Source organism: Gymnoscopelus microlampas, assembly GCF_963454915.1.
Source record: "Gymnoscopelus microlampas genome assembly, chromosome: 1".
NCBI classification, from domain to species: Eukaryota; Metazoa; Chordata; class Actinopteri; order Myctophiformes; family Myctophidae; genus Gymnoscopelus; species Gymnoscopelus microlampas.
Window position 1 is genome coordinate 45,192,125 of NC_139962.1, and position 11,862 is coordinate 45,203,986.

General features: G+C 40.2%; 1 protein-coding gene across 1 annotated transcript in view; it reads right to left on the reverse strand.

Annotated features, from left to right (window-relative positions):
• Positions 1–267: 267 nt before the first annotated feature.
• Positions 268–11,862, reverse strand: part of LOC311051108 (CUB and sushi domain-containing protein 1-like) — a gene marked incomplete at its 3' end in the record, with an annotated part of 707,106 nt that continues 695,511 nt past the window's right edge. The window contains exons 74-75 of the mRNA XM_084065507.1: positions 7,587–7,652; positions 268–427 (exon numbers count right to left, since the gene is read on the reverse strand). Coding sequence (XP_083921633.1) covers positions 268–427; positions 7,587–7,652 — 226 coding nt within the window. The remainder of the gene's footprint in view (positions 428–7,586; positions 7,653–11,862) is intronic.

Below are 11,862 nucleotides of genomic sequence, written 5' to 3' on the forward strand. Positions count from 1 at the left end.
AACGCCATTTTTATTTTCTGCCCCAGATTTGTATCACTAACGCTGTAGGAAGAATTGGGTGATACATTGTCCAGGTTGCAGGTGTACCAGAATGATATTACTGTGCAGACTACGCCGACAATGGACCAGCACTCGAGGACACAGGTGACGAGTCCAAGTCTTCCTTTCAATCGGTTGTGTTTCATTGGAGTTTGGTTAAACCATGCTGTGGACCGCAACATGGGAGTGGGAGCGTACCATCACCCAGGCTGCGGTCCGGTTGCTGCGCTATACCACAGTGCACACTGTGTTGAGTGTGGTATCAAACCTAACAGCCTTGGCCTCCGTCGGTTTCATGTTGGTGTCATACATGGGGTTTTCAAAGGATGCCTGGCCATTGGAGCTCTCATGGCCAGCATAGCCATTGAACTGGACCTTGGGGCGTGTTCTGAAAAACAAAGACAAACAGTTGGCATTACAGAGAAAACAACAACCACAACAAACTAAACACACCTTGCTTTTCTAGCTGCTGAAACACAAATAACAGTGCTTTTAGGGGTGCAAGAATGTATTGAATCATATTTTAAAATATATTTTTTTCGGAAAAATCTTTGTTTTCAAAAATATCAAAAATTGCTGATCTACAACAGACCAACAGACTAAAAGCGTTATTTATTGCAGTATAGTTCCTACAATAGGCAACAATGATGGCACAAGGGCAGATGTTTAAGCATATGAGGGATGTATATTATAAACATAGGAGGTATTTAAGTCCTAAAAAGGAGCGTGTCCTGTAGTGATGAGCGGGTCGGGTTTTCTCATGACCCGCCCCGCCCCGCGACGGAACCCAACCCACCTCAACCCGCCCCGCGAACCCATATATAAATCTATGGCTCAACCCGCCCCGCGACCCACGATTTTTTTTTCCTGTAAAATGACAAAGACAAAACAAGAGCATGTGATCATTTTATTTTTTTTTGTGTGTGAGAGCGGCTAACACGCTCACCCACAGCCCGCATAATTGCCTCTGAAATTCTGACTCGACCCACCCGCGCCGCGGGTTGACCCGCGCCGCGGGTTGACCCGCGGGTCCCGCGGGTTACGGGTCGACCCGCTCATCACTAGTGTCCTGGTATGTGAGCTACAAATCATGCTATTTGTGTATGTGTGATGCGTACATATCATCTTTCTGATTTCCAAACTCCTGTGTCATTATGTCCAAACCTAAAACACTTTTATTTTTTGTCCTATGACAAATAGACAAAATAGTTTTACAAGATCACAATGGGCCACATTGTGACTTGTTGTAAGCTTGTAGATCTGTTATCTTCACAAATCTTTGAACATTTTTGTTTGTTTTATTTTGATTTATCTAATATGTTTTGCCTTTAAAGGGTAAGACCACTTTGGTAGAGGTTTGGGTTGTGTATTTACCTTGCCATGATGTAACTCCAAAGGTGGGCAAGAAATCAAAAATAATTGCTCCATTGATTAGAAATTGATATTTCAAAATATGCTCCTCATTGACTTACATTGTACGGTAAAACAGCTCTCAAAGTCACTCTTTTAGCACATAAATGAACCCAAACATAGCTGATTCAGACAATATAGAACATCACCAAACCCAGTACTGTTTGTTTTTTTAATAAAAATGTCAACTTCCTGTTGATTTTACTATTTGAAGATCTGGATCCGGATCCGCTGATCCAGTCCGGGTTTTCTACTTATTAAAAATGGCAAAATCAACAGGAAGTTGACATTTTTATAAAAAAAAAAAAAACAGTGCTGGGTTTGGTGATGTTCTATATTGTCTGAATCAACTTTGTTTGCGTTTGTTTTTGTGCTAAAAGAGTGACTTTGAGAGCAGTTTTACCGTACAATGTAAGTCAATGAGGAGCATATTTTGAATTATCAATTTCTAATCAATGGAGCAATATTTTTTCATTTCTTGCCCACCTTTGAAGTTACATCATGGCAAGGTAACTACACAACCCAAACCAAAGTGGTCTTGCCCTTTAATGACATGCAAAAAATAGTTACGCCAGGGTTAAAGTGGTTAACCCTGGTGTCCCTATTGGTCATGTCATTATAGACGAAAATACAAAAAAAAGGCCTATATGCTTTATAATTATACTCCAATGTATGCTGGTGACATACAGCCACAAGACGGAAGTATAAATCAGGCTTAAATGGTTAATTTCAGTAAATCAACCCTTAATTGCTCTATTGATGTTGCACAGTGGCCAACCACAGAGGACTGTATTTGTACTGGGCAGGTCCCAGGTGTGAGTGTGTGTGTGTGTGTGTGTGTGTGTGTGTGTGTGTGTGTGTGTGTGTGTGTGTGTGTGTGTGTGTGTGTGTGTGAGTCTCTAGTTAAAATTAGGTTGTTAAACATAAAGATGTAATGGAAGAATTAGATACACAATAACTGATACTCAGAATACAATTGTGGTCGATTACAGTAATATTGTGAGATGTAATCAGTTAGTTCCAACCCCTTTTGGGATTACTAGCAGGCAGGAATGCTGCGGTGGAAACCCATTTCTGCTTTGACCTCATTAAGAGAGAGAGAGAGAAAGAGAGAGTTGGTGGAGATCCAAACCTGGGAATTCACTAAGCCTTCCCTGCATGTTCAACCAATTATTTTACAAAACTACTCTGCAGTGTATCACTGCAACGCACGCACGCACGCTTTTGTCTAACAGCATCCTGTTTTCTGAAAAAAAAAGTAATCTGAATGTTAGAATCGATAAAATGTTAATGGTAAAATGTCAATAACAGAAAAAAACTGTGCCAATTGGGCAAAGTAAATCCACTGGAAAGCAAGTGTTAAACATTTTTGTATAATTTGTTACTCAAGCTTCACATTTTAAGTTCTACTTTTGGGTTTTGATTCTGAATAATATTTTTCATTCAACAAAGCTATATTAATCTTCTTCAATACATCTGAACGATATTTTAGGGCATAGGACAGAATCATTTAGAGAACATGATAGAATGTGAAGAGACTACAGTTCCGTTCTTTGGGCTTAAAAAATAAAAATTTAAATAAATATACAGGGTGCAGAGTTTTATTGGAATATTTGTCTATCCTACCCAACATCACAGTAGCTGGGTTTACATGGGAGCTTTTAGTCTACAAACGATCGGAATAATAAAGAATAAATGGGTCTATTCCAAAATCTGATTCATTTGAAAGGGGTATAGTATAAACCTTCTATAACCCATCAGACATTGATGTAAGTACGAAGGTGACCTTGTCTTCCACTCTAGAGTGCCCCTCTCGACCAGCCACAGTGTTATAGCAACAAGTCTGCTGGAAGCAATGCAAACAAATAGGAGATAACTGGTGCATGTCTTAACTTCTCTATTTCAAAATCACACTAGGAAGAGGAGTATGTGTCAAACAACAAAAGCATAGATATGCAATTGCTGGATATCAGCCTTTATGCTACTGCACTGGTTTCCGTGCTCCGTCGATCGGTTACTTCAGATCAAGTTTTTCTGGAGTTTTTGTCCACTGCTCAAAATCGTCATACTCTGAGAGCAGCAGATGAGCCTACAGTTCCCTGTGTGGGTGGTTAGAGCACAAGGAACAGTTTTCATTAAGTGCAACTATGTTGGCAGATGCCTACTGTATGCACACAACCCATGAATGTTCACACAAACACATACAGCATTATTGTGGGAGTACATTTCTGTCATTAATAGGAAATGTGGGCAGGATTTCTCAAAACTGACATTGACTGCATGTAATTGTTGACAAAATGGTAGCGCAAATTGAGTTTTTAAATTTACTTTTAGAATCATTACTATTTTTAAAAAACATTTATCCTCAACATTATGGCTCTTTAAAGGATCTACACCGTGAATTTAAAAAAAATATTTAATATTTGATATCATATTGTTTATGTCCCTCAAACGTTTTTCAAAAGGTTTGAGCCTAAATCAAGCCTCAGATATACACATTCCAACTAACTTCTCTCTGGCTTATAATGCACTTTCACCTGCAATACCACATTGTCCTGTTTGGCACAGGGTGCTATTTAGCCAGTTTGTATGCATGTTATCTCCTGGTTCTGTGTGGAAAAAGTTCTAGTTGGAACTGAAAAAATGGGAGGGTCTGTTTTGAGACCAATTTACTGAAAACCCCAGATATGCTGTGAAAGCCTGAGTGTTCAAACTGGGGTATTTTTTGGGATAGAAGAGAGGTAGGGGAGACCAAAAAACACACAAAAAAGGAAAAGTTAAAATTCATGGTGTAGTCCCTTTAAGTATATGTAACCATCAATGAGAGAGGAAGAGGGAGGGAGAAAGGGAGAGTGAGGGAGGGAGGGAGAGAGGGAGAGCTTGATCAGCGAGAGAGAGGGGGGGGGGGGGGGGGGAGGAATATAGAGGCATATAGATTCCAGTTAAAGAGCCTGTAAACAGGAAATGCCCTGATGAGAACAGTTTTCTGGGCGGGGCTAAACACCTCACCTGATGACACGCTCAGGTGAGTTTCAGTGATGTCATCAGTGTCATTGATGGCATAATTCCTAACTACACCAGACTTCTGCTAAGGTGTCTATGCTATACCCTAGCCTAGAGTGCATCGCCATCTTTTGCCTAGAATCATTCTCTGCTTTCAGCCCTTAGCGGAAAAATGACAGCTTATTTTTACTTTGAAACCACATTGTATATGCTTAACAATTTTTGTTTTTTATCATTCTAATTTGGCAGGGTGATTTATAGGTGGTTTACATATTATTCTGTGTTCTGATCAGTAATTGGTCATGCAAAGTTTATCTAACAATAGATATATTGTTAACACATTGTGTGCCAAAAACGGTCCGGACCGTTTTTGAGAATCCAAACGAGGAGTGCCGAGAACGGTCCGGACCGTTTTTGACCCAATTTTATTTTTATGCGTGGAGCCCACGTGGGGGCGCTCTAACGAAACTTTGAGATCATCCAAGGAGTCTCTGAGAAGGAGAGGCCGGGTGTGGATCCATGTCAAAAATCCTTCCGGTCGGCCGCTCCAATGTTAACTCCTTGACTAAAAGCTTAACTCATTGAGTGCGTGTTTTTACCGCTATGGCGCTGGGTGCCATTAACGTGTTTCACGTGTTTTTGAAAAATTAGTGGAAAAAAAAAAAAAAAACATGTTTGAAAAACATGTTCAGAACCCAAGATATCATCATCTGAAGATGTGCAGCTCCATCCACTCCTTGTTGAACTTAGAACTGAAAAAGGCTGTATCTCGCTTCCTAAGCACTTTTTGTTTTCTGTGAAATAAACTCTGGCACTTTTCAGAATCAATTCTGAAATAATTCTGGCAATCCTGGCACTCAGTGAGTTAATATCTCCATTTCTTTCTAACGTGGTGGAAGTGAGCCGTTTTCGATCGGCGATCACTCTGCAATGGAGGATTGCTTTAGAAATATTATTGTTCCAGGCGTTAGTCGGGACCCTCTGCCGTCTCGCACGCACGCTCTGTTTACATGCACTTCTGCGTCGGGGCTTCTACAGCACGAAACGTATCAACGTAAGTGGATGGAAGAAATGCAGGCACTGAACGTATAATATTTCAATAAACCTCTGGCACCCGATGTGTTAACTGTAGAGTGGGGGATGGTTGGATAAAGCACATCATTTTCCCGAAGGGGCACATGGTGGTCGGATTTAGAAAATTCCATCGGAAATTCTAATTGTCCAATATGTCTGGAATGCAGTATCCCAGAACAAGTGAAAGTAAACATTTCCTGGCAGAAATCAAGTTTTACATGAACACAGCAGAAAGTACAAAGTACGCGTGTTCATAAGTAGCCTATCTTATACAGTACTGTATACACATAATTGTTTATGCCAGGATGGCCTCGGACAGAAACGGCCAAGCAGGCTGTATGGCAGGTCACTCCATTTTCAATTCAACCAATCTAGTGGATATTTATATTCAAACATTGAGAGAGAGAAAAAAACCTAAAAACATCAGGACTAAATGATCATATCCAAACAATAAGAAATAACCAACCTTGGTTGGTCTCATTACCGAATACATATCAGTGTGCATTTATTATCTTTTGACTGGAGAGAATTGAAAGTGTCTGAATGTCTCCCCTTCTCTGTGCAGTGTTACACTGTGATGACAACATGCTAACAATAGAGGTGACAATTAATATGAGATCAAAGATTTAAAAGAAAAAGGAAAAAAAACATGTCCTCCTTTCACCTCCAAATACTGTCAGCTTTTTTTCTCTTTCTTTTTTGACACAGTACGGCTGCACGAAATCGAAAAATATACAAATAAAATACTTTTACAGTGGTTGAAAACAATTAGAAACGTATAATAATGATGACGTAAAAAAAAAAGAATTTGTTCTGAATACAATTAAAGCTACAATCCTTAAGTTTTATATTTCCCTCCCTGGAGTCATTTCATTTGGTGCAGATTCTTCAAATAGCTTTATTGACATTGCCATCCAGTTGGTGTCCTCTTTCAATGGAGGAGTAGGGAGGGACCACCTCCAGTGACTGCAGTGTTACATTATACACATTGAGTGCCAAAACCGTATATATACGGTTTTGGGAATACAACCATGGAGTGCCAAAACCGTATATATACGTTTTTTTTTTTTTTTTTTTTTTTTAAACATTTTTTTCCCCCCCCCAATTTTATTTTGCACCAGGAGATATAATTTTCCGAAGATTTAGACTCCAATCCACTTCCTGGTTAACTTATGACTTCAAAAGCCTGTATCTCGGCTCCTCAAAAATGGTTAAAAATCCTGGCACTCAGTGTACTCTGTTTTAAAAAAAAACTGGCACCCCATGTGTTAAGATACTCTTAATAATGTTTTATTCATTAAAACAAGTCCTGGATTGTAGCTTTAAATGTTTTCTCCAAAGGCATTTGTGGCCCAGGGATTCTGCATGCCATTGTGCTACTATTCAGGAGACTGTCTTAAGCGCAATACATGCTCCTTCCGATGTCCAAACCTTTTATTTTCTTTCTCTTTTTCAGAAAGGGAGGTGATAACTAGATAATTCAAAACTTTGGATAACTTTTTTTGTCAATATTATTATCATTACAATCATCCTACATTGGTACACCCATTGTTCTGGGCACATTCACCCATTATTAATTTAATTAGCTGCATCTAAAATATTACTTGCCTGCAATGTTTTTAATCTGCTGTTGCTAGAGTAAATCAACCTACTTTCATGTCCCTTTAAAGGGCCACTTCACCCATTTTCAACTTATCTTCAATAATTATAAGATCTCACCATCTCTGTCTACTCACTCTCTGTGTCTCAGAGTGACATCATCGGTAGGCAGGTTTCTGCACTGTCCACAGCCCACCAATGAGACACAGAGTGAGTACAGAAATGGTACCGTCTCATACTGAGCATTACTGAGGACCAATGATATGAAGATAAGGTTGAAAATGGTTGAAAGGATACAGAATGGCACTTTGACAACATTTGTCTTCCAGTTAATTGTGCAGCCTTGCGTGAAAGCATGAGGAACAAAAACCAAGGAATGAAGGAATAAAAGGAGGATGTGGCGGCGGGAGGACGTCTGGTTGCCGTTAGTAACCAGGTGATTGACAGGTGTCAAGTCTTACCTGCCGCCAGGCCCCCAGGTGTCTTTAGGTCTCTCATTGTCAGCATCTGTGTCAGCAGACAATGCCCTGCATACAACCACTGGCTTTAATATACAGCATAGTATATACAGTGGCACACGTGCTAACTGTCAGATTACAAGCACACTGGCTGGCATACTGCATGACTGTAGCGTAACACACTGCTTACAGGCTGGCAGTGTGTTATGACCAGCCAGTTGCCAGAAGACAAGTAGACCAGCTTATGTTTGGCAGGTCACAGCAGACTGTATGGGATGCACCATACAGTGTTGTCAGATGGGCAAATTACATTATCGTACTGGAGGCTTATCGTATTTTAAAGAAAATGTATCATACGCAGCAAAAAAAGATAAATTACAGGTGTAAATGTGTAATTTTACAAAAATATTGTATTTATTTATTGTAAGAAACCTTGTTTCACATGCCTACTTAATAAAAAAGCAACATACGCAGCGTGGAAGCAGGCAACTTCCTGGAATTTACTTAAATAAAAGCCTATAACTGGACTGGAAAGAGGCGACCAACGTTTTTAATGCCTCCAAGTACAGATCTAGGGTCAGATTTACAGATTCACTGACGTATTGTGAAAAGCCAAACCGGATCCCAAATCAGCAGCCAGGATATTTAGTAAATTCATGCACCTTTTTGTGATACAGTATGGTGAAATGATCGTACATTTGGGCATATCTGACATTATTGATCGTACAGAGGGTAAAATTATCGTTCAAATACGATAATTATTGTACATCTGGCAACACTGTAGCAGGTAATAGCGCACTGCTATCTGGTAAAGCAGGGTTGCCAACTTGCAGGGATTGGTTGGAGGTTGCACACAATTTTGTTCTGTATTATTTGGACCAGTTTGGGTGGGTCTATCCAAGATTAAGGAGCTTTTTCTGTTTGCTGCGGCTCTTGTGCCCAATGCAGTGTGTAAATAATGGCCAAAACAACTTAAGAATGTTAATGATAATGTTTTTTTGTCTTATGTACATCCCATTTGCATGTATCTCATTTGCTGTTTTGAGGCTTTCACTTTTTCTATTCTGTGTACTATAGCCTATGCAGCCTATATAGCCTAAACATAATTATAAAGTAGTAATGGGGAATTTGACAAAGCCTCGTTATTTTCTGGGAGGGATCCTTTAACTCAGCTTTCTTGTAAGAGCAGACTCAACTAAAATCAGGGATAGCCTATTTAACTTATGATTTATGTTTGTGCTCATAGCCACATACCACTTACATTTATTATTCTTGAAAAATTCAAACACATTTTATTGGCTCTAGGAACATCATATAGTAAAACAGTTTATTATAGTATTATAAAAAGATAATGTAGGCAGCATCAAGACCTGTTAACAAAGTCAAGTCTGTTATTGAAAAAAAAAGCCAACTCTGGAACGATAAGGAGATCCCTCATGTCAACAGTATATGCCCATATACAGTATGGACAACCGCCAATCCAACCAACTTGACACCAGTCGGTTCTTAAGATATGCGAAGGACATATTCATTCTCACAAACGCAGAGATTTTGTGCATTTACAGTAGGATTAAGTGATTAACTGACAGTGAGGAGTTTCACTGGGAGGGCGCTGCGCATGCAGGGGGACATGCTATCATCCGTTCTGCTCTCTGCTGAACAGGTGCGTTGACTGGTACTGTATGAGGCTAGCACAGTAACCAAGAACACAATCATCTGCCAGCTTCCCACCTTAGCGTTAAGTTCCAAAAAAAAAAGATTACATAGACTGATGAATATAGGCAGGGCAATGGGGTGTATTTTTGTCTTATTGTTCCCAAAAACAGTGGTTCAGCTTAAGTTGTCTGGCAGCTGGCACCTCAAAACATACTGTACTTATGGCAAAACATTTGTGTTCACCAAAGCAAAACTCATGATGTTGGTCGTATCACTGAAATAACATAAAATCCAAAACGGATCACCCTTCTGCTCCAGAAAGAGTAGCTGATTTGAGGGGGTATGAGGCTGTGGGCATGTTCATAATTATCATGGATGCAACTTAGGTCTGGAGTCTGTACTACGAAGCTGGATTTAAGTTGGTTTAACCCTAGGTTCAGGGTCACGACAGTGGTTCACTTATTACCGTACTAGCCGTCTCCTTAAACAAAGGCTACTGGCGGTCTAGCGCTGAGGTCTGCAACTTAAAATGATCATACATGCATTATAGGAATCCATCTCAGCAACCTATACATTTTATGGAATATACAAATGCAATTATTGTCAGATTAATGATCTAAATGCATTCATGAAATAAAATTAAAAAATTGTGGCTTGCATGTCTTTTTTCATAATTTCTTATTCACAGTGATAAGCATTGAAATTGAAATTGTACAGCAGTCTGTGATTTTTTTAAATTCTTCATATTTGTTTAATATGATTCATTGCTTTTCATTCGTAAAATAAACTGCTCTGCTACCAGTGAGTTTGACCATGTTGCCATTGATCATGTGCTGCCAACACTGGCTCTTTTGTGTATACAGCTAGATTGGAAAATCCTGGGTTGACTTGAGTTTATGACCACCTTCATTTGACTGTTTAGTGTGATTACAGTTGTTAGCGTTGGTGAAGGCAAATAATGAAAATATATCCTGGGTATGTAGAACTTGCTTTGTAGTATAGGCCCTGGTCTGTTTAACAAAGTAATGCAAACCATAGCCTGTCCACTGTGGCCATGGCTGAATGAGCAGAGAGGCTGTCTGGTAATCAGAAGGTCACCGGTCGCCGGTTTCTTGGCGGAGAGATTAAAGAAACCATTGCAACAGTGAATATTTGTCCTTGTTTTTCCTTGTTGTGCCAGGCTAAATGTTGTCTGTATGAGTTGAAATATAATTGATAGCAGGGCCTATATTTTTGCATTTAGCGCCAGTAGCCCCACCCTAAAAAATAGGGTTCTCCCAAAAGTCACGTGGGACAACTAGAACGATGTTGACACTGACAGCTGCTTTTACTGTATAGTAGTCATCACCGACATAAGGCCATACTTGCCACATCCGTATAGCCACTAGGGTCCACTACCATCATATGAAGTACATTAAGCTGGAGTATTTTTTGACTGGGGTAACAGTCCAGTCCTACATTCAGTCGGCAAAAAAAGGGCGAGACATTTGTTTAATGGTTCGCTATCGCTTCCCAAGTTCCCACACTCTGAAGGGGCGGTCGCAGATTTCCATATGGCAGACAGAGTGCCGCGAAGTTAGAAATTGTACATTTCACTGAACAGGATAATAACAAGAACAATGTCATGAGATGTCAGAAGAAAAACTTTGTACTGTATATCTCAGGTATGTGTGCTGGGATATCTTTAGCATAATTGACGTTAGCAAGTGATGCTTGCCCACAGTGGCCGGCCACAGCGCTCCTCAGAGCGGACACAGGCGGCTTTCGCTGGCCGGTGCTTCAGACATCTGGAAGAAGCTAGGTTCTGGCCTTGTATTGAGTGTAGCCTGTGTTGGGCTTGCTTTTAAACACGTGCACGTCTGCAGACACCAAATTGTATTTGAACCAGAACCATGTTGTGTCCGCCTTTGTGGCTACACAGACATGACATGTAATCATGCCTTTAGCAACAAGGGGGTAAAGGCTGCAGGACTTAGTGGTTCAATAGTGTTCGGCAAAGCCGGAGGCACTGTGGAGAAATCAAACCCCATTACCACAGTGGTGGGGGAGCACTTTACCCGGGTGCCCACTGGACTCCATCAGTACATAATTTCTAAACATCCACTTGCATTCTCCACGAGTACACTTCTCTGCTCTTAAATCCATGAATTCCTATGGCTTGCACCATACAGCATCGAAGGAGAAAGAGAGAAACATATATGGCTCCCATGCACAAGTTGGCTCTTCTCACAAAAGATACAACAGCACGTTGCATGTTGACGAAAGTGAAAGCAAAGAACTGCAAGTTCTGCACTACTCAATGTCTCTCTCACAGTACAAATTACATGCTGTGCACATTGTGTACACTTGTTGCTAGGTGAAAGGGAGCAGGTAGCAGCAGTGTCTTGCTTTGTTCAGCTTTCACTGTAGTATGACATGTTAGAGTAGTGGCAGAGCAGGAGACAGAGCCTGAAAGTGTATCTCACACCAACCAAAAGCATGAGAGTTGGCAACCCTGGGTAGAGCTTATTACTAACCACTTGGTATCTGATAGCACAGATGACTAATTAGAATAAACAAATGTTGGAAGGTACTTACAGTAGTGCTATAGTATAGCTAAAAGAATATAATGGACTTATCTAAA